Below are 24917 nucleotides of genomic sequence, written 5' to 3'. Positions count from 1 at the left end.
GTCGAGTCGAAAGTTCCGCTGTCTGCAGAGAAGTTGGCTTTCGATTGCTGAATCTATGCTGACCCACTAGATTTATTTGTTTGGGTTTTTTTGCATTACAGTTTGATATGGAAGGGAGAGCTCATATTTATTTTATAGTCTATGTATTTAAAAAATATTAGATTTAGACTTTATGGATTGTTCCTGTACTTTTTTTGCACTTGTTCTAATTTTTAGATTTTTTTTTTTTCCCCCTGTAATTTTTATTTATTTAGACTGTGCATGCCTTCTTTAGCTACCGGGACAATGTAAATAACTTTGAAGAGGACGAGAGATTTCAAATGAACCCTGCACTGTACTACTGAGTGCGTTCATTTAGTCTATTGTGGAAAACTGTAAGAATGAACAGATGATACATCACGGGGTATATTTTTATAAATCTGTTTTTGTTTCCCCCACCAGATTTTATATGTTCAGTAGTGTTGCAATAAACATCGGATTACAAAATTAACAAATCAATGAAAAAGAAAAAAAGGATGACTGGTTGAATCCAAAGGCTTATTTATGATCTGTCCCTTAAATAACTTTGGAGGCTTCTTCTGTCAATCATTTTAGCTCATTATTATGTCTTGTATCATTATGACAGTTATTTCTCAGTCCATTTAGAAAAAAAAATTGCATGGTTGGAATTTTACGTTTTACAGTGTTCAAGGGTTGATAAATGTGTTTTTTGTCTGACCCACAAATATTCCTCCTCTGTTAGAAAACAAAACCTTTCACAAGAGAAATTCTAACAGTAATTCTAATTATCTTCCTTACTCTCTTTGAAGCAAAAGTAAATAGACGGAGACCAAGAGGAAGGCCACGATTGACGTGGATGGATGGTGTTATGAGTGCACTGCAGGAAAGAGGTCTAAATATAGTGGAAGCTGGAGCTCTTGTATGTAATAGGAATGAGTGGAGAGGTGTTGTGAAAGGATAATGGGATGTTTGGACGTGTTCTAAGGGATGGGCAGGGCACCTGTATGATGCGGCAGGGGTAAACCAGTGAAAGCTGTCGGGCCCTGCTGTTGAACAAAAGAGTGTGTGTGTCACCCTGGAGGGACGAAAGCATGACCAACTTGGGTGCCGAGGTGCTTAACTTGATTTGGTAGTTGGGCTGGCCATGGTCCACAAAATTTTGTGGGTTTTTTTGCTACTTTTTCCCTTGTTATTTTCTTTGTTTTTGTATGTGTTTGTCTTGCTGTCGGTCACCCCTCTCGAGGGATATGACCAGGGCAGATAGATACATAGACTCTCTTGCAACAACATAGTTCTTAAAACCAGAGTCAGACGGGCATTTTTACACATAATCTTATTTGCAAGTGAGCACCTAGAGCAGGGGTCGGGAACCTTTTTGACTCAAAGAGCCATAAAAGCAAAAAATATTAATTTTATTTTGGGAAAGAGCCACACCATATATTATGAGACAAATTTACTAAATTGCTAAACCGGCGCCCCAGACAAAAGCTTAGTCTTCAGCACATTTATTTTTGATGATTTGATAAACATTATGAAAAGAGAATAATGCTAGAGCCCATGTCCCAAATTCAACAAAAAGACCACTTTAAACTTGTCTCTTTCTTGCAATTACTCAAGACCGGTTAAACTCCTTTTGACCCTTTTTTTCATACACATTGGTTTCAAAACCAGATGCAAGCATTTATTTTGTAAAAACGTCACAACATTCTGAGAATAGGGAGCCTTATGTGCTTACCTTTGGCGAGAGATGGGAGGGAATGCTTGTACTTTTTGCATAGCTCCACCCATCCCTCCCACTCACCCAATCAAATGACTAAGTTCTCTTCCGGTGTTTTGGCGTATTTACAGTTCTGTGGATTCATCATAAAGTATCTGAACACTGAACACAGATTATATAGTGAACTTTTAAATAAAGGATTCTTTAGCGTTGTACAGCCAAAACGAGTTTTTTTCCCCCTTTTTTTTGCGTGACACCTTGACTGTAAATTGTAGTGAAAAACGTGCCCTATATATACTGTGTTACCTTTGTATTTAGCTTTGGTTTGACTTTACGTGTACCTGAATAGGATAGACAAATCCGGTTTTGAACAAGATGGAGAAATTTTGCATGCAATCAAATTGGTCTCTGAGCCACAGATACTCATAGAAAGAGCCATATATGGCTCGCGAGCCATAGGTTCCTGACCCCTGACCTAGAGCCTGACGATAGAAATGTAAATGATACATTTCTTTTAATATAGAGCAGTTTTTACTTGCGTAGACCAGTAAAGCATTGATTGCTGTCCTTCCCACTCTTTACCCCGCAGCCATATTTCCTGTTTTCTTTTCTTCAAGTGTCACCCGAGTGTTTGAAAAGGGTTGCAGGTTGTTGTTTGGAGAGTAGACAAACCCCCTCAATGACTCCCTCTTGTGAATGGGCAAGTGGCACATGACCCCTGTGTCACCGCTATGTCACGTTCTGTATAAACATCAACACGGATGAAGAGTTCCAAATGGCATGCTTAAGACGGAATTTACGACACTGGCCTTAGAATTTGGAGTCAAATTGCAATGCGCTGATTATAATTCCATGCGGCTCGGGTGCGCCATGAAAATGTATAAAATCTGGTAATGTCATTCAGGATGCATGAACCATAGTATTGTACTGTTTATTAACATTTTTTCATGGGGGAATACAGGGGACCCCAGGGAAAAGACATTAATCCGTTCTCCGAAGTGAAATTGCTACATAGTGGGGAATAGAAACCTATGATAATTAGATAATTCCTTTCACACCCCTAGGACCCTAGATAAAAACATTTGAAATAACAAAGTATGTAGTAAGTACTACTTCTGTGTAATATACATGCATATTGTAAGCTAACATAAATAAATGTAAAGGAGAAATGAAATAGTATTTACCTTTCGTGTGACGTGTCTGGAGCTGGTCTAGTCGAGTAGCGGGTTGGTGTAGAAGGGGGGAGGAGACTTCAGATTAAAGATTAATTATAAACCTTCCACTTAATAGTATTATAATGCCCGTAGAACATGTTGTTGCTTTAATCACCTCCTTATTCCTAATAATCCTCTCCGCTACTGATGAGTTAGAGACATGCCACTTAGCGAAAGTGGTTTGTTTTCTTTGTATATTTTGATAATTGCAAACTACATTACCATGGTTATCATGTTTTTGCCTTTCTCTTTAGCGTCATAGCAAGTCTTGGGACCCATTGTGATTAAATACTGTAAAAAAATGCTGCATTTTATCGCCAGCTCGCAATCTTAATGATGCAAATAGGATTCTAAACTGAATAAAGAAAGGCATTGTGGGAGGTAGTTAACCCAATAGCATATCAGCATCTTCATAACGTCGGGGAAACAAAGCAATAACAGTACAGCATCCTTTGTAACACCTACCAGTAGCAGAGAGATATCTTGGAGTTGCGTTCACCTAAAATAATTTGTTGTTTATGTCGTATGGAGAGGGAAATGCCATAAAGAGGGGGGGGGGAATGTCTTATTTAAACCGTAAAGTGAAATCTTCGTAAAACAGGGTGGTTTTATCCTTTGGGCTCACTGTAATTCCATCATCATTCACACTGCATGAATCGTAGCACTGTATTTTAACATCATCGCTAGGGAGCGACTACGTCCATTCCTGTTTAAAAAGTGAAAACAATTATTTTACCTTTCTTCACTTGACCTCATTTCAGTCATTTCTGAGACGTCAAGGATGTGCTCCATGACGAGGATCCTCGAATTTGCGCTAATTGAAATCAAGCAGATTAGAAAGAGGAAGCGTTGCTATTAAGTTTCAGTGGTGGGGAAATCCCAGCATGTGCAAAAAGAAGCCTGTTGTAAATCATGAGGACTGAAGGGGGTGGGTGCAAAAAGGGGGGGTTGAACGTTCCTCAGGAGGCTGACAGGATCCCTGCCAGAAGTCATGTGGTGAGGAGATGTTTGCCAGCTGAAATACTGGAGGATGCTTATCACACATCTGGACTTTGAGGCAGGCTTGAGCAATGGGAGTAGAGTGCATCCATAGAGGTCATCTTATTCCTTCTTCAAGTTACAATTTAATCTATTTTTTTAAGTTAATTTTGACTTTTTCATCACAAATTTGTGGTTTTGATGAAGATGATACTTTCCATCTGTTTTAAGTGAGGGAATGCAAAGTGGAATTTGTTTAGATGTCAAGTGTCATTTGTATGGATCTATTGGAGCAGTATTTGACAATTTAAATCAAACCAAGGCACATATTTTGGAAAGTTATAGCTCACTAACTCTCTAAAAGTGCAATAATATGCAAAATGATGTCAGGCTCTCTTTTAGGTCAATTTAACAAATTGTCAATAGTTACAGGGTTCGTACTGGTGCTTGAAATCCTTTATAATGCCTAAATTCTAATGTGTTTTCAAAGAATGAAAAGCTCTTGAATTTTGGGTGAAGTGCTTGTAAATGCTTGAAATTATTGCCATGTTTATCATGTCAAGTCATGTTGATTTGTATAGCCCTTAATCACAAAGAGTCTCAAAGGGCTGCACAAACCACAGACTATTATGACACTATCCTCTGATCTAAAACCTATATGAGGACAAATAATACAGTTATTGTCAACATAAAATATAGGTTATTCAAATACTATGGAATAGAGGTGTGTTCTAAGCTTAGATTTAAACATTTCCACTGAGGTTGCAGATGGAATCTCAAGGGGAAGAGCATTCCACAGCACCGGGGCCCGAATGGAGAACGCTCTCGAATCTGTGGATCTCTTCTTGGCTCTTGGGATCACTAGTAGACCAGCGTTTTCAGAGCGCAGGCTCCGGATGGGAACATAGGGGGAAATTAAATCTGATAGTCTGCTTAAAAATGATGCCAATAGTGCTCTCTAGTGGCATTGCATTTCTTCTTCCCTTGTGATTAACTGCAGCTGACATTAGCTTGTACTGCATTGTACTTTGAAACGTCTTCGCCCCCTACGGGTCGTGCCGAAGATTACAGGTGCATGTTACTCATAAACATGGCACTATCTAAAGTCTATTAGTGCAAGGATTTGATATCGATTATGTACATTTATTTAGGTAGCGTTTTCCAGTGGTAAATTGTAATGGGAGGGAACTTCCTGCAACCGAAAATATAAGGCTCAAAAACAAATATATATGTTATTTACTAAAAAATCTTGCATGTGAAGACTTCATTACAAATCACATGTGTAAATTGCAGATACATGATTCACATTTTTTCTTCATTTTAATAAAGACATTTTTTAAAAAGTCATAAAAAAGGGCTTGAATTGCGCATGAAAAATGCGTACAAACCTTGTTTTTACAAAGTACGGTGAACCCTTGTTTATCGAAGTGGTTACGTTCCAAAAATAACCCCTAATAGGCAGACTTCATTATATTTTGCAATTAATCATTTATTCAAACCAAAGAACAAACCAACTTTACCGGTTTAAGAATTTTTTTAACAAATAAAAGTACAGAAGAACCCTTTTTACAAATATTTACTGTGCTATCAAATAATAAGCGGAGACCGCATTAAGCTAATCACAATGCATGATGCTAATCAGTACAGTAGTGCGTCCATGAAAGGTGAACCGCGTTATAAAGAGGGTTTACTGTGATTCATAGTTATGCCTCTGTAGCCAATAGAAACAGACTGTAATTCCCAAACATTTGTTGGCTAAACTATTGTAGCATTCACACAAACCTGAGACTTTACGGTCACAACGTACATTTTCAATATATTTATATGTCCGATTTGACGTGATAAAATCCGATCGCATTGGTTGTTGGGCTCAAAATACATCCCTGCCAAAAAGACTTTCCTTGCTTTAACCGTAGTAAAGCGCAACAGTGACATTGCCGAAATGAAATAGTCAAGTCATGTTTATTTGTGACGCCCTTAATCACAAGAAGTCTCAAAGGGCTGCACAGACAATAGACTACTTTTAATAATACAATAACAAAAGGGAAAATGAGAGCTATGAGAAGATGCAATTGATACCTTTTGAGGCTGTAAATGCCCACTAAACGCCCAAATATAGGCCAAATCAAAAAGATTTAGATTAATATTTGAATCTTCTCCTGGGGGTAAATCTTTTATCTATTTGTGATGAGTCCTCATAGTGTATTTAGAAAAATAAAACATTATCTGTCACATGCCAGACAAAAGACGTTCGAATTTTGCCCTCCAAGAAGGAATGCACAGTGAAATTCTTTACTTTAGACTCCAAAGGTATTTGCACGTGCCCACGACCCGAGGCTAAAATAGAAACAGCTGACCACTTAACATGCTGTCAGACAGGGGGACTTGTTTTCCTTCTCACATTTGGTGGATTATTTTTCTTTTCTGAAGGGCTTTTTTAAGTGTTCTTGTGTAGCTAAGCTGTGTCGAATTAGAAGCAAAGGAGCGTTGGGTTTGCTGAGAAGGACAGCATTGCGCCACTTCGATTTTTCTCGATTCGCTTGGTTCAGCTTTTTTCTTATTATCGTCAGATCCGCTATTAATGGAAGACAAGGTTGGCATTCTTATGGTTTTAGTGGTCAACCTTCCGCATGCAAGGCACTTAAGCTTCTCTGCTCACGGTGCTGTTGCAAAATGGAGAACTTGTGCAACTTTTTGGTTTTTATTAGGAACGCACAAGAATGAAGATTCGGGGCCCAAACTGAAAATGTGAAATGCTTGGCTGAAAAAATAAAATACTGTAAACATGTACTTGTCATGACTCTGTGTCACAGCCGCTGCTGGCTTCCTGATTGCTTCCCCGTCCTACTTAACTCGGTGCTTTCACTCGCCTGTTGTCAGTCCGTCAGCGGACCTCTGTTTCCACAAGGCAAGCATTTTTGACCCTGACTCCCGTCTGTCTCGTTTTTCACCGTTTTCCACCCGTCCGTTTGTCTCCGGCTACGACCCGATTTTTGACCTTGGCCACGTTTTGATCTCCCGTCCCGGATAACGACTTGTTTTTTCTACCCCGACCACATTTTGCTCTCCCGTCCCAGCAAACGATCTGTTTTTCCGTCTACTACCCGACGATCTCCCGCTCCAGAAGATTTGCATCCGCATTCAGAACACGTTCCGATTCCCTGAGCGGCTTGCTTTCCGCATCCAGCGAGGACCGGATGGCGGGCATTGCCTTTCCTCTATACCTCAATAAACATGTGATTAACGTTACGCATCTGGGTCCTACTTCCGTCTGGTCGTTACGGTACTGTATGGAAAATTACATATTTAGTTTTGTACTTACTTACATAAAAATGTTTGAGGAAAATGATAATAACCCATAGTCACATTACTAGAGGCCAATGTTAAGTGTTCCATTTATTACATTCTCTTAAACCGACAAAATTCTGAAAAGAAAAATCCAGGTAGAGCAACAAAGTGAAACAGAAGAAGTTGAGAGATCAAAAATGCAAAAAATTCAAGTGGCTCGGGCATTTGATAAGGATGCCTCCTGGACGCCTCCTTCGGGAGGTGTTCCGGGCATGTCCCACCGGCAGGAGGCCCCGGGGACGACCTAGGACTTGCTGGAGAGACTATGTCTCTAGGCTGGCCTGGGGATCCTGCCTCGGGATCCTGCCGGGTGAGCTATATTAAGTGGCCTGGGATAGGGAGACCTGGGCTTGCTTACTGAGGCTGCTGCCCCTGTCACCCGACCCCGGAATAAGCGGACAAAAATGGATGGATGGATGTAACAGCTCAGTCATTTTCACTGAGGAGGAGTGTAGGGATTTTTCTAGCTTTAATTTTGAAAATCGTTAGGATTGAAACGATTTATTCTTTACTGCTATCAGTAAATGAATTTGCCTCTAGGTGTGGCTTGTGCTCCACCATAAATCTTTTTCTCTGAAAGATGCTAGAATTTCCTACACTGATATAAAAAAAGGATATTAATTAGTTCTAATATGAATTACTAATCACAAGAAAGTGGATTCAATGAACCAGGCTGATTGAAATAGCACACGCAATTTATACTCCATGATAGAAAAAAGGGGGGGCTTGAAGTAGCTAAACTTGTTAGAAAGCCAAAGAAGTGAGAAACTTGCGTAATGTTCTGTACTTGAGAATGTCCCTCCACATAATTACGTATGGTGAAAAAAGTATTTTATCAATATATTACCTTGGAGGTTTTAATTACATACAACACTTCATGTTATCAGATTTCATTTTGGTGAATTGGTACGTCCGGGGAACTGTCCAAAAGGGGACGCCGTCGTTCCATCCATTTCAAAGTGAGTTATTTTGATACAAAGAAGGTGGAAGTCATATTTGTGCTCGGTTTATTTGCTCTACAGAGGAAACATTATGTAGAAGTGTTATTTTATTGTATAGTGAATGTTTTAACAAAACACTTTGAATTGTATTTGGGTGTCTGGAGAGTGCGATAAAATTCTCACATTAAACGAAGTGAATTAATAATAATAGTGAATTCAACTTGCCGTGCGTAGCTAAGAGCCAGCCAATTGACTTCTGGGACGAACTGACTGAATGTCGCAAAGTACGGGTTGACGGGGGAAAAAACTGCACATCCTTAGTAAGTTAGGCTTCTTGTGTTAGCATGTAAGCATTAGCCAAAGTTTGGCTAGTGTTTAGCAAAAAGATGGGAAGAGAGGGTCACACATAAGTGTGAGAAAATGTTTGATTGGTAAAAGCTTGGCAGACCTTATTCCCCTTCTTTTGTGCTAAATTAGAAATAATTAGCTGCATGGCGTAGAAACTCGCTCCTGAATAGAAGCCAGCTTCGCAAGGCTCGCCTCACCCATGGTATCATCGCAACATATGCGTAAGGTGCCGTACATGCTTTGACCACCCGGGCTGTGAACGCAAACAGTGCTCAGAGCAAAGTGTCTTTAAGCCCCTGTGAGCGCTTTTAGTCAGACAACTAAGCGTCCGTCTGGGAGAGTAATGAGATTGTCTCTTTTTTTCTTTTTTCTTTTTGCCGCCTTAGGGGTTGTCAAGGGCAAAGGCAGTACAGTAAGCACCTTGTACCCGTTTTAGGTAGTCACTCGGTGAAGGTAGCTTACTCTTATAGTTCTTAATTTAATGATGCGGCCAGATTAACGGTTGGAAGCTAATCTCTTTAATCTTAATGCAGTCTAGCAAAACAAGACTACCGTTTTGAGCTCCACCTTTCGCAAGCATCACATATTAATGGAAGATTTAACTTCTGAAAATACAGCAGACCCTCGGGATACAAGTGGGGATCCTCAAGGGAAATTGCTGTATAGAGGGGGATGAAACCTATGGTCATTAGCTAATTCCTTTCGAGTCCCCGGTTCCCACATATGAAAACGGCAAAATAGTATTTAGTATATTTGTGTACTTGTGTGTATAGGATGAACTAAAATTATAAAAATGCACATGTATAGGAAAATTTGATATATTTTTCAAGTTTGGTGAGATGTGACTTCATCTGGTAGAGTGGAGTACCTGGTGGATGCTAGCAACTTCCACTTGCAAGGATTGCCATGCCCTTAGACTTTGTTGCTTGAATTGCCTCCTCATTCTTATTATCTGTGTGCCATCTTTGTATTCCTTTGTATTTGTATTTTTTTCCCCTTATTCTTGTTTTTGCTAACTCATTTAGCATCACTGCAACCCTTGGGACCCATTGTTCTTAAATACAGCACAAAAACAAACTCTATATTGTATTGACAACTCAAAGCCCACTCAATTCTGAACTGAATTGTGAGGCATTGTGGGAGGTAAATCAGACAATAGCATAAAGGCATTTTCACAGTGCCATAATGGAAACTAATTAAATACTAGAGTTTTATAGGCTGTTAACCAATAGCAAATAGTTATTTTTATGAACGTAACATACGCACAAACACCACCAGTTTGATCTTGACACGTTTTTGGGCTTAGGAAATTATTTGTTGTTCCATGCCATATAGCGGGGAAAATGCTGTAAAGAGAGGTTAAAAGCATCATAATCCATATCATGCTGTCTTCAACCTTTTGAATTCTAAACAAAAATAAATGAAAATAACATAGGGCAGGTGAATATGTAGATAACATCTGAATAGACTAAATAAGACTTGGAATAAACAGTGATTTATTGTGTTTGCTCTATTCGTCTTTCTAGTATGAATAAGGTAAATTCAAGTATTTTCTGTGTGTTCATAGAAAATTATGGAAAATGTTTGTATCCCATTCCAAAAAGGACTGTGTTTGGGTAAAAAAATATCCCATAATACGTGGCTTTATTGACTCGAAAGACTGGCCTCTCAAGTATACTCAAATTGTATGCATTGACCCCATTTACTGCATAGTTTGACTAAACAAACTATACTAGTTCCTCCTGTCAAATACTAATAAATACAAACATGTCTGCTTCAATGGTTGCCTGCTTCATTTTTTCCCCTTGTCCCCGGTTCGTCCCAGCTTTGTATCCGCAGGCTCAACATTTTGACTACATTGTGCTTGGGAGGCTTGACCTTTCACCCAAGAGTTTTTTACACCCCTCACGTGTAAAGACCCCATCTGGTTTTAAGAAAATGTCAAAGGGTATTTACGGAATTATCAATGGGGCTTTGCGGTGCTTACGACCAAGTAGGTGGGATGATTAGATTTTCTTCACACTTGGATTCCTTCTATGAGGAAAAAGGCTGGAAAAATGTCTTTTTTTTCTCTCTCTTTTGGTGATTTAAGACTTGTATCACGAACCTCAAAATCGGCCCGTTTCTTATAAAAATCCTCCCTAAGAGTGATTTATTCAAGAGCGTGTTTCCACACTCATGGTGTTCTCCCTGAATCGCGGAGCTCCGATGAAAAATGTTTCCACTCCGCAAAACTGAGCATCATAAATTAAAGGCTCATATAACCACCTCTCCTTTTGACATCCAACTTTCGCTGCGAGTTTGTAATGTTGTCCACTATTTCCTTTTTCCTCCTGACAGAAAGATCTGCGTGCATTGTAACTGTCGCTGGGAGGAGCATGCAGTGATGCAGTGACCACCATGCCTGTGGAAATGGAGAAGACGGTGACTAAACTGATGTACGACTTCCAGAGGAATTCCACTTCGGATGATGATTCCGGGTGCGCCCTGGAGGAGTACGCTTGGGTGCCACCGGGACTCAAACCCGAACAGGTACAATCCACCTAAACGGGAACTGTAAATATTTAAATAAAGATGCTGCCCGACTTACGAACGACGTTCCGGACCATCGTTCGTAAGTTGAATTTGTTCGTAAGTTGCTTCAGTGCTATATTTTGTATGTTTCAGATATATATAAGTATGTTTAAGGCTTGTATAAGTAACCTGTATGTTTAGTCCTAAAAAATAAAATAATATGCTCTATAAAGATGAATCAAATTGAGTTTGACTTACTTTTGGAAGAAGCACTTCAAGAGGTCCTTCTCCGCGGTGAAAAGTGGCCGAAAAAAAGCGTTCAAACCATTTTCTCATTTTCTTATTCCACTTTCATTTCAAAAGAAAAGGCTGGCCTCTTTAAACTTTACACCAGCCATATTGAATGGATGCACGAGATATTAAACAATAAAAATGTCACAGTTCTTAGCGCGCTGCAGATACAGTATTGTATGTTTGCACACAAACTAGGAAGAGGAAGCCAGATTTCTTCTTCGGGGTGGATGCTGGGTGACCTCTCACAGCGCCACACGCTGGTACTGGCGGAAAGAAGCACTACAGTCATGTCCTGTACTCGTCAAAAGGTGCACACAATACAAAATCTAACTTACAGCAATGTCCAGATATTTTTCGACATCCCCAAAAAAATGTTCCTGTCTATCGTTTATACGCAAGTTGAATGGTCGTAAGTAGGGGAGCTTCTGTATATAAATGAAATACATTTTAGAACAAATAAAAACAAAAGCATAAAAAATAGAGTGTCAATAGTGTTTAAATTGTAAGTGTTGTACTGCAAAAATTAGCATATTTCAATATATTCAAATATGCAATGTAGGGGGTGTGGTTTAATGTGGGCCTTTACTCCGCCGGGTGGAGTTAAAGAGCCTCATGGCATGAGGAAGAAAAGATCTCTTCAGTCTGTCCGTGGTACAAGACAGTGACAGCAGTCTGTCGCTGAAGCTGCTCTTCTGTCTGGAGATAATGCTGTGTAGATATATAAAAAGAGAGAGATAATTTTATATATATATATATATATATATATATGAGGGAGAGAGAAATTGCATTGTTAGATTATATAATTTTTGTCATTAAAAAATGCATAATCTAATTTTCTGTAATTTTTTTGTTTTAAAATTCTGGCCAGCCTACGTTTACAACCAAATCAAGACTCTGCTCCTATATCCTCACATATAAAACGATTTCATCATATAATAGCTTTCCAGTTTTGCATTCTGAACCTGACGGCTGAAGAAAACTCGGATTACAAATATCCTTCAGTCACAATCCCCTAATCCATTCCACCTGCAAACATGTTTAGATAAGGTTTCATCAACCCGAGCTTGTGCGATACAGAAACGCATTAAAAAGCCCAATTACTTCACTGCAATTCGACTTTAGGAGGTTTTCGGGTTTATTAGCTGGAAGGAGTGTTTATAGAAGCCACTTTCTTTTTTGTTGATGAGTTGAGGGTGATGAACTGGTCAATACGCCGCCCTCCATTGTCACTAGGAGTGTCTATTTCTTTTTATCCCCCTCTTGGGTCTTAGGGACAATGAGTCAATTAAGTTCATGGCTTCCCCAGCAGGGATGGCACCCGATCTGTTTGATAAATTGATCATTTATTGCTACGTTTGCTACTTCTGACGTGCATGACGGAGAAGAAATCCGCAATGGAGGTCGACGGGGGACATTTGGCTGTCCTTGCATCGAGGCCTGGAGTGAGACTCTAAAATTAGGCTGGCATATCTACACAGTGGCTTTCTTTGGCGCGGGGGTTTATGAGCCATTGTGGTGTACAGTTTAGCTTAAAGCGGTGTCTAAGTCGCGTCTCCAACGAATCAGGCTCGAGGCGGTGATTATTGTTTTTGAGATCTGAAGAGTATCAGTCAGTAAGACCGAATTCGTCTCTCAGACGAGACTCCGAAGCATCTCGTGATAGGATCTTAGCGTCACGCGAAACACCGCGCTAACATGGCCTTTATCAGTGTACAAAGAAGACATTTTCTTTTGATGTGTCAGTTGTGTTATGCTACGATTGCAAAGATAATGAGAGTGATTTAAGAACATTTTCAAAAAAAGGCCCTTTACTAACTGCGAAATAAAATCCGATTCGGTGGAACTTGGCAAATGGAATTGCCTCTTTAGCGTGTCTGTAATGTCAGTCACAGTCTGCGGTTTGAGTTTGCTAGTAACAGCAATTATGTGATGTTTTTTTTTCCATGGATCCATTGCTAAATGATATTCATCATGAAACAAATATGTGCAACGCTTTGCTTCTTTAAATGTTTGCATACAAACAGAGCTTGGCTGTGATTACCTTTGAATTTATACAGTAGACCTCAGGATACGACAATAATCCATTCTGAGGTGGGAATCGCATAGTGAAATTGCCGTATTGCGGGGGATAAAGACCAGTGGTAATGCATAGCTATTGTTTTCCAAACCGGTGTTGAAATTTAAAAAAAACATAAAACAACAACATATTATAGAGTAAGTACAACTGATGTGTAATATACTTGCATGTAAATAAATATACATGTAAAGGAAATGTGGAGTAAATTGAGCTGGTCAAGTGGAGTTGGTGGGTGGATGCAGACAAGGGATGAGTCGGCGGTTTAAAATTAAATCTAATTTTAGAAAATTCCACTCGCAAGCATTGCAATGCCAAAAATACCTTGTATTAATCACTTTATTTTTAATAATTGTCCAGATTGTCAATTGGTTCTGGCCCTATTCTCTAACCAGGATAACAATGCGTGAGCCTCCTTTGTATTTCTTGATAATTCCAAACTTGGGTCAAGAAAAAATGGTAATACAGAGATAGACTGGCAGCAGGATCCTTTTCCTTGGCCCTTTTTCAATCCAGAACATCAAAGATAACAGACATTAACCCCTAGAGAAGCAAATACGTGTCTGTACGATGTCAGAAGTCACTAAAATCCATCATGCCTCATATCATTGGAAAGCGTAAACTCTTGGGATTCAAGATATGCATTTCGAAATATAACAATCAGTTTGAAAAGAGATGCCTGAAAACTGTTAAAAGTGGTAGTGCAACAAAGAGTCAACAAAAGTCTTGCACCCATGATATTACGCAACCATGGCCTCTTTACATCCGCGAGAGTCTAGTAAATCCAACGGTGTGAAGTATTTACTCAAATAAATGATAATGCTGATGGATTAAAAAAAAATCTGCCTAAAAGCATCTCTGCACTGATAGATGTTGCTTGTTGCTAGCTTTCTGTTTAGTCTTGAGATTCCTGTTCACAAATAAACAGACTGGTAAAATTAGATAGATAGGTTGTTGCCCTTAGAATGTCTGATCTTTTTGGGCCAATTGCAGGCCTTTCCCATCCTGTATTGCTAAAAAAGACCAGGCTTTCATTACCTTCCAATAACTTTAGCCAATAGTAACCGATTCAATTGATGATTGACACTATGAAATTCTGAATAAATCGATATAAAGATATCCCAATTGAGACCTTAAATCGAGTGTGCATAACGCCACTTGTGATTCATTTTTACACGCAAGTGTGCACAAAAGTTATAGAGACACGGAAAGAGAATTCAAATGTTTACAACTCTTTCACAATGTCTTTTAAAAATTGGCTAAAGTGAAATACACATTTGCTAATGTTTGGGTGTTAAACTGGTCACCTCTAAATGTCAATTTTTGGAAACGCCAGTCAGCAGTCAATGGTTCCGCAGTATAACTGAATACCTACAACTTAAAATATGTTAACTAATGAACTCGTAAGTTTATGATAAGTAATAAATACCTGCTAACTGTATAAAATCTTTGACTTTACTGAAAGTAGTATCGGGGAGAAAATGTGTTATTGAATATCTTTTAATCTCTAAGGAGGTTTTAAAAACATGCTATTGTTTCATTACTGATATTGCGCAAAAGCTCTTGACACTTGTCCAATTGGCTGCTTTTGGTCCATCTAGGTTTTGACAAATATTAGTTAATGGCTTTATTCAAAGGACGAAAATACAATTTTTTTTAAAAATGTTTTTATAAATGCGTCTTTTCCCTTATAAATCATTCCGCGTAGTTTGGTTTCTGCAGTTTGATGCTGAAAACAGACCACACTAAACAAAGGCCGCCCGATATTTACTCAAGAAGACCAAAGTAATAACGCAGTAACTCATAGTTTAAATACTCAAATGAAGTTTTCCTTTTAAAAATTGAAAATTTGAGTGATTATGACGAGGGCGGCAGGAGTTTAATTGGAATTACCCAAAGTCAGTGCTGGTGACTAACTACTGTCAATTGTTTAGTTAACTCTGGCTTTTCAGCAGGTTAGTCACAAGCTATAAGTGTTAAATTTTCAACCAATTTAAAATCATTTATCTTTTAATGAACATTTTCCACAAAAGGAATCGTTTAATTGAAAAATTGTGTTGGGAGGTGTTTATTTTTTCAATTTGATTGACAATCATCATCATCCAGAGTGAGGAATTCACATTATTTTTTTGGTTATATCGTCAAACCCTCTAACTGTATTTTAAAGGACGAGTGCACATTCGGTTTAAAATATTGGCAGGAGCAGATTCATATGTGACCCATGATTTGAAAATAATCCAGCTGCAGATATCAACCGTTTACCATTTAAATGGAAATAATGCCCGTCTTTTGCTTATCTGCTTTGGATTACTGTTATTATCGCAAGCTGCTTCTCCCGCCTCTCGCCACAACCGGGAGTGTTTTGCAAAATCAGTCTTCAGATCTTCGCCTTGGGGCGGTTGAGCTTTCACCTCCAAAACCAACCTTTACTGTCGGTGTCTTTCCGCACATGCGTCACGCGTCTCTCTGGTCGCATGTCCTTCATTTTGGGAGTGGAATTTAAGTGTGATGATTATGCTTGGCCGGAGAAGCGAATCCTATAAACAAAATAAGATTTTTTACAGAAAAGCAATTGCATTGTGTAGAGATACAGAATAACTAAAATATTAAGATCTTCAGAATTCAAAGACATCAAAGCTGTTCGAACACAGACTCCGCTGCACCTTTTTGCTACTTATGATGAAACACCAACAAGATCTAAATGAACAAAACCTGAAATTAAAAAAGATGTGGTGAATTCAGGAACACAAACTACCTCGCACGGAAAAAAACTGTAAAATAAAAACAATGCGGGATAGGTAGGAATACCGTGTACAGTGAACCCTCATTAATTGCAGTGGTCATGTAAAGAGAATTTGCATGTACGTAACATAAATATGTCAATTTGTTTAACAAATCTGCACAAATTGAACCTCAACATTACTGTATTGACGTACATAGAAAGACTGCTTAGCCAATCAGAATGCGGCACGCGATGCAAATTAGTGAGGTAACGAGGCGGTTCAGAGTGTTCACTGTACTGAACAAAACACAAAAGGAGGAGGACACAGGGAACATACTCACAGAGCAGAACTAATCAGCTCTAACAGAACAAAACATGCAAGTTAGACAACACAAGGAACATTCTTGCTCATGGACAAAACAAAGAATGATATTGCAGGCCCAACAAATAGCTCTAAATAAACAAAAATTGAAAGAAGATGACGTGGGATAGGTACTTTGGGATGGAAAAATAAAGAGAGCCATGAAACCAAATGGTTCAATAAAAACTGGTTTTTAATAATCAAAACATGAAGGTCAACAGCAAACAAATACTCACACATGAAAATAATAACAAGGGCAAGAACATAAAAATAAACAAATTTGCCTGAAAAAGGGTATGGTGATGAGCGATGAGAAGAGAGACTGGCGGTATCAAGGTTCAAAGAGAAACGATAATTCCGACGAAGCTTTTCTCTGATATTCTCCGAATAACTCTAAGTGACAGTCTACTGAAAGCACCATAACCCAGCAGCAATTGATGCTAACAAAAGCCAGAAGGAATCTGATTACTTTTGTATCCGTTGGGAATCTATGCATGCTTGTAACCATCCAAATAAAGTCCCTGATAAGTGGCCAGTATATATAGAAATATACAGTAAATAATGCTAATGGTATCCGCACAGTTTATTGATATTGCCAAGGACATAGCCGTTAGCCTCAAGTCAGTAAATCCATTCGTTTGACAGATGGGTTTTTATGATGGCCTTGACCCGGTCTATGGGATCGATCACCTTTTCATTCCAATGCTCCATGCTACGTCCCGATCTTCATCATCTACAGTTTAGTTTGTTTGCCTGCTTCTATAATTCAAACCACAGGCATGCGATCAAGAATGCAATGGTTTTCATGTTGGGGTGAACAACCTCCGTTACACCTCCACTCACTCCCCCCGTTCTGGTGCAATAGCAAGACCACCATAAATAACTGCGAGATGACGTTCATTGTCTGCCGCTGCCGTGCCAAGAATGTGCCGGTAATTTGCAATGACGGATTAAAGTTAATCCCGCTTTACACACCTACTTGAGCTCCTACATTTTTACAGTCATGTAAGATGCGTTAAAGCCCTAGTTTGGATTATATACAGACCTTCTAGTGGTTTACACACAATTTATTCATTTGAATGAAATACTTTAAATTAAAAAATGAGCATAAATATATTGCACAACATGAGATGCTCTTTAGAGAAGCTGACATGTTTGGCCGCCATTTTAATTCTACAGAAGCCCAAATGACCATTTTGCCAACTTAGTTTGTCCTGGTGGTGCTCTTAGCACTTACATACTGCAGCTGAGCCTTGCAGGTGATGGGCGCAGAGTCCTGTGATTCCGGCATCTTGTGTTTTTTTTCAACTATGTCCTTCTCTAGCCACTCGTGCTAGCCTCTTGGATGTAGGCTATGGCTTGCTACGTGGAGTAAATAAAGTTTGCTTTCTCCTTCAGCGTCACTCGCTATCCACAGCTAGTCATTCAAGTTAATGTTGGTGAGTTTAGTGATTCAGGTTCCAGACGCTTGACAAATTCTGCTTTTCTCTTGCAATCTTTTACCTGGCTTTTAAGTAGCTTCTCCTGGTAGATGCTAAAGTTAGATTCTTACACAAGCTATAATTGTCTGGTTTGTTCAAAAGCAGATGAACATAATAATTAATAATTATAATTTCCTTGTATTGTCATTCTGTGTAACAATGTACACAGAACGAAATGTCGATTGCACCTGACCCGTTGTAGCGAGCCGATGCAGCCGCAGCCAACAGAGGGCGCCGCCGACCACTTTTTAAGTCTTAGGAATGACTCGGCTGGGGCGCGAACCACCGACCTCCCAGTCTCAAAGCGGGCGCCTTACCATCTAGGCTACTGAGCATAACAAGCAAGTATGGTTTGTTAGAAAGCAGAACTACCATTAGCTAACGAGCATTGACAAACCATTAGCTGGCAAGCCGACAAATTCGGCTCAGATGGGGTAAATCGGGTTTAATAAAAAGCAAATCAACAACACACTATGTACCAAGCTAGCATTAGCACCTAGCATTAGCAATCTGGCATTAGCTCAAAGCAAAACAACCAAAAAAACCCACAAACAATGTTAACATACAATGTTCAAAGGGGGGGAGTAGGAAGAATCATATGCTTATTAAATCCTACCCCCAGACTTCCTCAACAATTGCATCCCACATCTAGATCCTTCGTATTTAGTATTTGGCTCGCTCGGTCTTTTGTTGTGGCTCGCGAGGATTAAAACTAGTTTTCATGTTCTGTTGCTGCGTGAAATCCCTGTTCATGCAAAAATTATGACTTCTAATTTTGCTAATTGCCAATTGTTGGTGATAGGAATGAGTAGAGAGGTGTTGTAAAAAGATAGTGGAATGTTTGGACGCGTACTAAGGGATGGGCAGGGCACCCGTATGATGCGGCAGGGGTAAACCAGTGAAAGCTGTCGGGCCCTGCTGTTGAACAGAGAGTGTGTTGCGTCACCCTGACCCTAGTGACATAGCGGCTTTCTTGTGTCATGTTTCATCTGGAGGGACGAAAGGATGACCAACTTAGGTACCGAGGTGCCTAACTTGTTTGTGTGTTTGGGCAGTTGGGTTGGCCATGGTCCAAAGATTTTTGTGTGTGTTTTTTTTTGCTACTGTTTTTCTTTTTTCTCTTTTTTGTTTTTGTGTATGTGTTTGTCTTGCTGTCTGTCTCTCTTGAGGAATATGACCAAGGTAGATAGATAGAATTTAATTTTGCTAATGCTATCCTTCAGAAATTCCACAGTGCGTTTTCTTCGAATACACACGCTTGAACTCCATTGTAAGCTACAACAACCTAGTGTTGAACTATTACACACTGTCTTTTTAATCACTTTTTCTCCACTTGTGCGGTCACACACATGTGACAGGCTGTACATTCCGTTGTACATGTACAGAGATGGAAGAGCAAGATTGCATTTAGTTTATCATGCTGTCCCATTAATCAAACTCGATGTTTAGTCATGTGTGTGTGTGAGTTGCTCCTTAATTTTAAATAATTTCCTGACAAGGTATGACTTTAATGGGACATAATTACTGTATAGAATTAGATATGAGGTACATGCAGTCAAGCGTGTGATTGGAAAAGTTGAGGAGCTAAAATCCAATGTTCTCTGTGTTTAAGTGCTTAGTCCCAGAAATTCTAAATTCCTAATGTCATTAGGGTTGCACAAAATCCTATTCCTGCACACACATACAAAAGGACGCACAGGTTTAGGTTGAAAGTGACGGCCAGGGTATAAAGACACAGCAGTGTTCCCTTTTATGAGCAATTTGGCTTTGTTTGAATTGTTTTTTATGGTCTTCTCATGTGTCTCCCGTCAGGTCCACCAGTACTACAGCTCCCTCCCTGAGGACAAGGTGCCCTATGTTAACAGCCCGGGAGAGAAATACAGAATCAAACAGCTCCTCCATCAACTGCCGCCCCATGACAATGAGGTGAGGGTCCAAATGTTCTCCCTCCCCCATCACCTTCATCCATTTTCATCCAGCTCCTCCTCCTCCTTTGGGGCAAGGGGACAATGCAAAAACATTCCGTCAGCAGAAAGGGAATTTAGAAATCTGCGTTTACTTTTTGCCCATTGTATGCAGAACAAGTAAATAATCAGTATTTTAAAATGTCTCAGTAGGTTTAGGTTAACAGCACTGAACTCAATTTACAGCGGTAATTGAGTTCTATAATTGGAAATGAAAGTGAAAAATGGCTAGATACTGTAGATGAATGGTCTGCAGCTCATGGTAGAAATCTATTAATTCTGTAGCTTGACAGTTCATTTTTCAATCGTACAAAAAAGAAACATCATCATAGTTTTTTTCTAACCCTTTAAATCTAGGGTCACAAATTTAGTTTACTGGGGGGATGTAGCTACGGTTAGGTTGAGGTTGGGCTGCGTCGGATTTTTCAAAAGAAAAGCGGTGATAAAATCCTCCCGCTGTTCTCCCTTTACCATTTCCAGGGTTCATACGGATGCTTAAAATCCTTGAAAACGCTTTAATTGTGATGTTGTGCTTAAATTGGGAGGGAAGCGCGTGTAAATGCTTGAAATCTGCTTAAATACTTGACGCCGACACTACTCTCTGGTGGCTTCACTTTGCCATCGCATTTCCTCCTCTCTCGTGACTATCTGCAGCTGGCATTAGTTTGTGTGGCATTGTCTTGTGCAGCGTCATCGCCCCTTACGGGTCGCAGCCAAGAAAACTACACTTAAACAGGGCACTCTGAAATGTGTATTAGTACAAGGATTACGTATAAATTATTGAGGTTTATTATGGGTCATGCAAAAAAATAAATAAGGTAGGGTGTCCCAGTGGTAATTTGTAACGGGAAGAACTTCCCGCAACTGAAAACGTAAGCTACATATTACATAACATTTTACCCAGTGCTATATTTTGTATGTTAAAGGTTTGTATAAGTAACCTGTATTGTTTTGTTCTAAAATATAAACATTTCATAAAATAATATGCTCTATAAAGATAATAAAGTTGAGTTTAACTTACTTTTGGAAGATGAGCTTCAAGAAGTCCTCCTCAGTGGTAAAAAGTGTCCGTAAAAAACGTTCTGACCATTTTCTCAACCGCAATAAGCTTTCTTATTTCACTTTAATTTCAAATGAAACGGCTCACCTCTGCTTTACACTTTACACCAACCATAGTGAATGGATGCACGAGATATTAAACAATGAAAATGTCAAAGTTCTGGGAAAACGGTACAGTATGTTTACACACGAACTAGGAAGGGGAAGCCGGATTTCTTCTTCGGGGTGGATGCTGGGTGACCTCTTACAGTGCCACACGCCAGTAGCGGCAAAAGAAGCACTACAGTATTGTCCTGTTCGGATCTATCGTTTATTGTAAGTCGAATGGATGTAAGAAGGGGGAGCGTTGGTATAAATAAACAAATGGAAAGAAAAACGAAAAAATTAAACTTTGATAAACAGGTTTCACTTTTTGTGTAAGAAACTCTGCTCGAAGGCAGAAACTCATGGAAAGTTAAGAACTAGGTGCTTCCACAGTCCTTTTAAGCTTCAGTTCAACAGCTTTGATGATCTCTTTTCCTAGCCCTGGTTCCCTGTTTTAATTTAAATAAAATATTTTGCAATTACATTGCAAAAACTACTAATTCAGCCAATTTGTTGAAACTCATTGTCTGTTATGTGTACACAACGTGTACGTCAAACCAGGAAACAGCTAGCGAATCATATTTCATGGCAGACTTACATGGCCCCCCCCCAATTTAAAGCCTTGCCTAACCTATTAACACGGTTGTGGCATCCATATCAAACTCATGCACTAACATTAAGCTTTCATATTATGTCCGGCTGCCCCAACTATCCTCTTGCTCTACATTATTGCATCCTCTCTCCTGTGGTCCAAAAATAATCATTCATTTCTCGAACGTCCGTGTCTAGGTGCGCTACTGCAACAGTTTGGATGACGAGGAGAAGCGGGAATTGAAGCTCTTCAGTAACCAACGGAAACGGGAAAATCTCGGGCGAGGCAACGTACGGCCCTTCCCTGTGACCATGACGGGAGCCATCTGCGAACAGGTACAACTTTTGAATATGTTACGTGATCCATCCATTATCTGCACCGCTTATCCTCAGTAAGGTCGCGGGGTGCTGGAGCCCATCCCAGCTGTCTTCGGGCAGTAGGCAGGGGACACCCTGAACCGGTTGCCAGCCAGTCGCAAGGCACGCTTATACATCCTCTTTAAATATCCTTCCCGATTGACGTGACATCAGTGTTCAAAAGTCAAAGGAGTCGTCTGACCATTCCGCGGTTCATGTAACAGACATGCAGAGTAGACAACTGGCAAATTTATGGTCCTTTTACAGTGTGTTAGAAGTCATGGATGTTGACATACAGGAACCAGGGATACAGAATGAACTGTTCTCTCTCAGACCACAAATGCGAGGTTTGAAGACATACTTGCTTTAATCAACCTCCTTGCTATCAATAATTAACCCGATCATCGATTGGTTTCGGCTTTAGTCTTTATCAAGGGTAACTATGCATTTGCCTTCTTCATATTTCTTTAATCTCTTTAGGTACGATTTACCAGTTATCATTCTCCTGCTGTCTCTCTTCACCATCTGATAAGTTTGTAGTTAAACATTCCAAATAGAGAGAAAGTATCTATTAATTTTGAGCTTGCAAGCAGAACAAGAGAAGACTATATAAAACTCTCAAGATATGCAGTAATCCAGCCTGCTCTAAAGGTCACCTGCCCGATCGCTCTATTTTTATTAGAATCTTCTAGGTTGCAGGAAGCAAAGCTTAAAAGGTGTGGAGATCAAATAACTACAACATGACTGGCAGAAATGACAATAATGCAAACCGTGCGCAAGTGTTAAATTGTCAAAATTAACATGTTTTCAATAGTCAAAGTAAACCAACCCTGGAAATTATCCATCCATCCATCTATTATCTGCTCCGCTTATCCTCAGTAGGGTCGCGGGGATGCTGGAGCCCATCCCAGCTATCTTCGGGCAGTGGGCAGGGGACACCCTGAACTGGTTGCCAACCAATCGCAGGGGACACAGGGACAGACAATTCGCTCGCTCATTCACACCTCAGGACAATTTGGACTGGCCAATTAACCTGACATGCATGTTTTTGGAATGTGGGAGGGAACCGGAGTGCCCGGAGGAAACCCACACAAAGCACGGGGAGAACATGCAAACTCCACAAAGGAGGTTTGATCTCATGACCTCAGAACTGTGCCGCACACGCGCTAACCACTGCGCCGCCGTGCTGCCCCCCGGCAATTAAGTCATATTTTTTTGTATTCGCCTTAATCACAAAAAGTCTCAAAGGGCTCCACAGACATATTCTTTGCAAAGGGTAAATAGTCAAAATAAACCAACCCTGGCATTATAGGTGATGTTTTGCAAGCAGGATAAAAATAAATGTACAATTCAATTTTTTTTTATCACCATTACTGCAATCATGAAAATTCACCAGCCCTAGAATTTTAACCAATCTTACTTGCAATCTTTCAATAGTTAAAATAAACCAATCCTGGATTTATAGACATTCTTTATTGCAAACTGGCTAAAAACAAATGCACATTGATAATAAATATCAAATGATTTTCTCACCACCATTACTGCAAGTCTTGGGATCCATAGCGAAACAAATTTGAGTGTTTTTTTTTGTACAGATTCTGAACTGAGAGAGAGAGAGGAAAAGAGAGAGAAATGGAGCACTGTGGGAGGAAGTTTAGTCAATACCATATTGGCATTTTTATGATGTGGTGACGCAAACCAATAGCAGACTAGCATCTTAATGATGATGAACAATAGTAGAAAGGCATCTTGGAGACCTGTGAGGCACACAAGTGAAAATGTGTTGAGCGACACAAATGAAATTGTAGATATGGTATGGTGAGGGAAATGCCGCAACGAGGTGTCGAAAAACATCATATTCCACATTCTAAGTCCACGATGCTGTAACCCGGGGATCTATATTGTCGGCCGTCTTCAACCTTTTCAATTCTTCCTATAGACTTTTGTCAATATATGCAGTTGGATTAAGATTCTCTACACTTGCAAATAACAACATGGATGTATTTTTAGTGCCCACCTGCTTTTAGGTATCCTGGGCAATAGCAACATGGCAAATGTTTCATGTTGGCCTTCACACACATAAATAAACTCTAAAATTGATTGATCTCCATGCGCCTCTTTGCAGCTGTAAGCTTTGTTCCAATTCGGCAAACTGACTCACTCCTCTAAATCTTCTCTTCCCTCTTCAACTTCAACTATGCCTCATCCACCTTTCTGTCTCTCAGCAGTTTATCACACGTCTTTTATTTTTCCCTTTCGCCCTACCAGTATTCACCCAAAGAATTCGACTTATAAGGGTCAAACACAGCTTGCCTTTTAAGTTGCAATTCCAAGCGTGGGGAATGTAGTTAAACTTCCTGGGAGACATTAAAAAGGATCTTATTAGGCCGCTGTCAGGAAAACTTCTTCCACAGATCGCACAAGAAGATGATCTCTACGTCTGTAATGGGCAGAGGTGGGTAGGAACGGAGTACATTTGCTCGGTTTACTTGAGTACGTTTCAGGAAATTTTGTACTTCTAGGACTTCTTTACTTTTACTTGAGTAAATTTGTGAAGAAAAAAAATTGTACTTTTACTCCACTTCATTAGGCAACATTCTCATTACTACGTTACTTGATAAATCGACTCCACCTATCTACGCGTCCGTCTGTCTCCGCTAAGGCTCTACCATGTTTAACCAATCAAACGTAGCAGCCTCGTCACGTGACCTTATTCAACTTCAGCGTGGAGAAATTTCGTTTACCAATGAAACCGATGGAAAATGTCGCTTAGCAATAGCGACTCTGAAAAACACAGAAGAGGAGGAGCACCCCAGACCTCACCTCAAAAGCATGTTCCCCTTAAAAAGGGTGCCAAACACCAGCTACAA

The 24917-nt window shown here is 39.7% G+C and overlaps 1 protein-coding gene across 1 annotated transcript in view; it reads left to right on the top strand.

Annotated features, from left to right (window-relative positions):
• Nucleotides 1-24917, top strand: part of prickle2b (prickle homolog 2b) — a 46236-nt gene that overhangs the window by 8773 nt on the left and 12546 nt on the right. The window contains exons 2-4 of the mRNA XM_088338027.1: nucleotides 10887-11078; nucleotides 19805-19918; nucleotides 21889-22026. Of these exons, the coding sequence (XP_088194153.1) occupies nucleotides 10947-11078; nucleotides 19805-19918; nucleotides 21889-22026 (384 nt within the window). The 5' untranslated portion in view covers nucleotides 10887-10946. The remainder of the gene's footprint in view (nucleotides 1-10886; nucleotides 11079-19804; nucleotides 19919-21888; nucleotides 22027-24917) is intronic.

This window comes from Urocampus carinirostris, chromosome 6, assembly GCF_059441175.1.
Source record: "Urocampus carinirostris isolate Australia breed hairy pipefish chromosome 6, RoL_Ucar_1.0, whole genome shotgun sequence".
Classification (NCBI taxonomy): domain Eukaryota; kingdom Metazoa; phylum Chordata; class Actinopteri; order Syngnathiformes; family Syngnathidae; genus Urocampus; species Urocampus carinirostris.
This window is presented reverse-complemented; position numbering and strand designations above follow the sequence as displayed.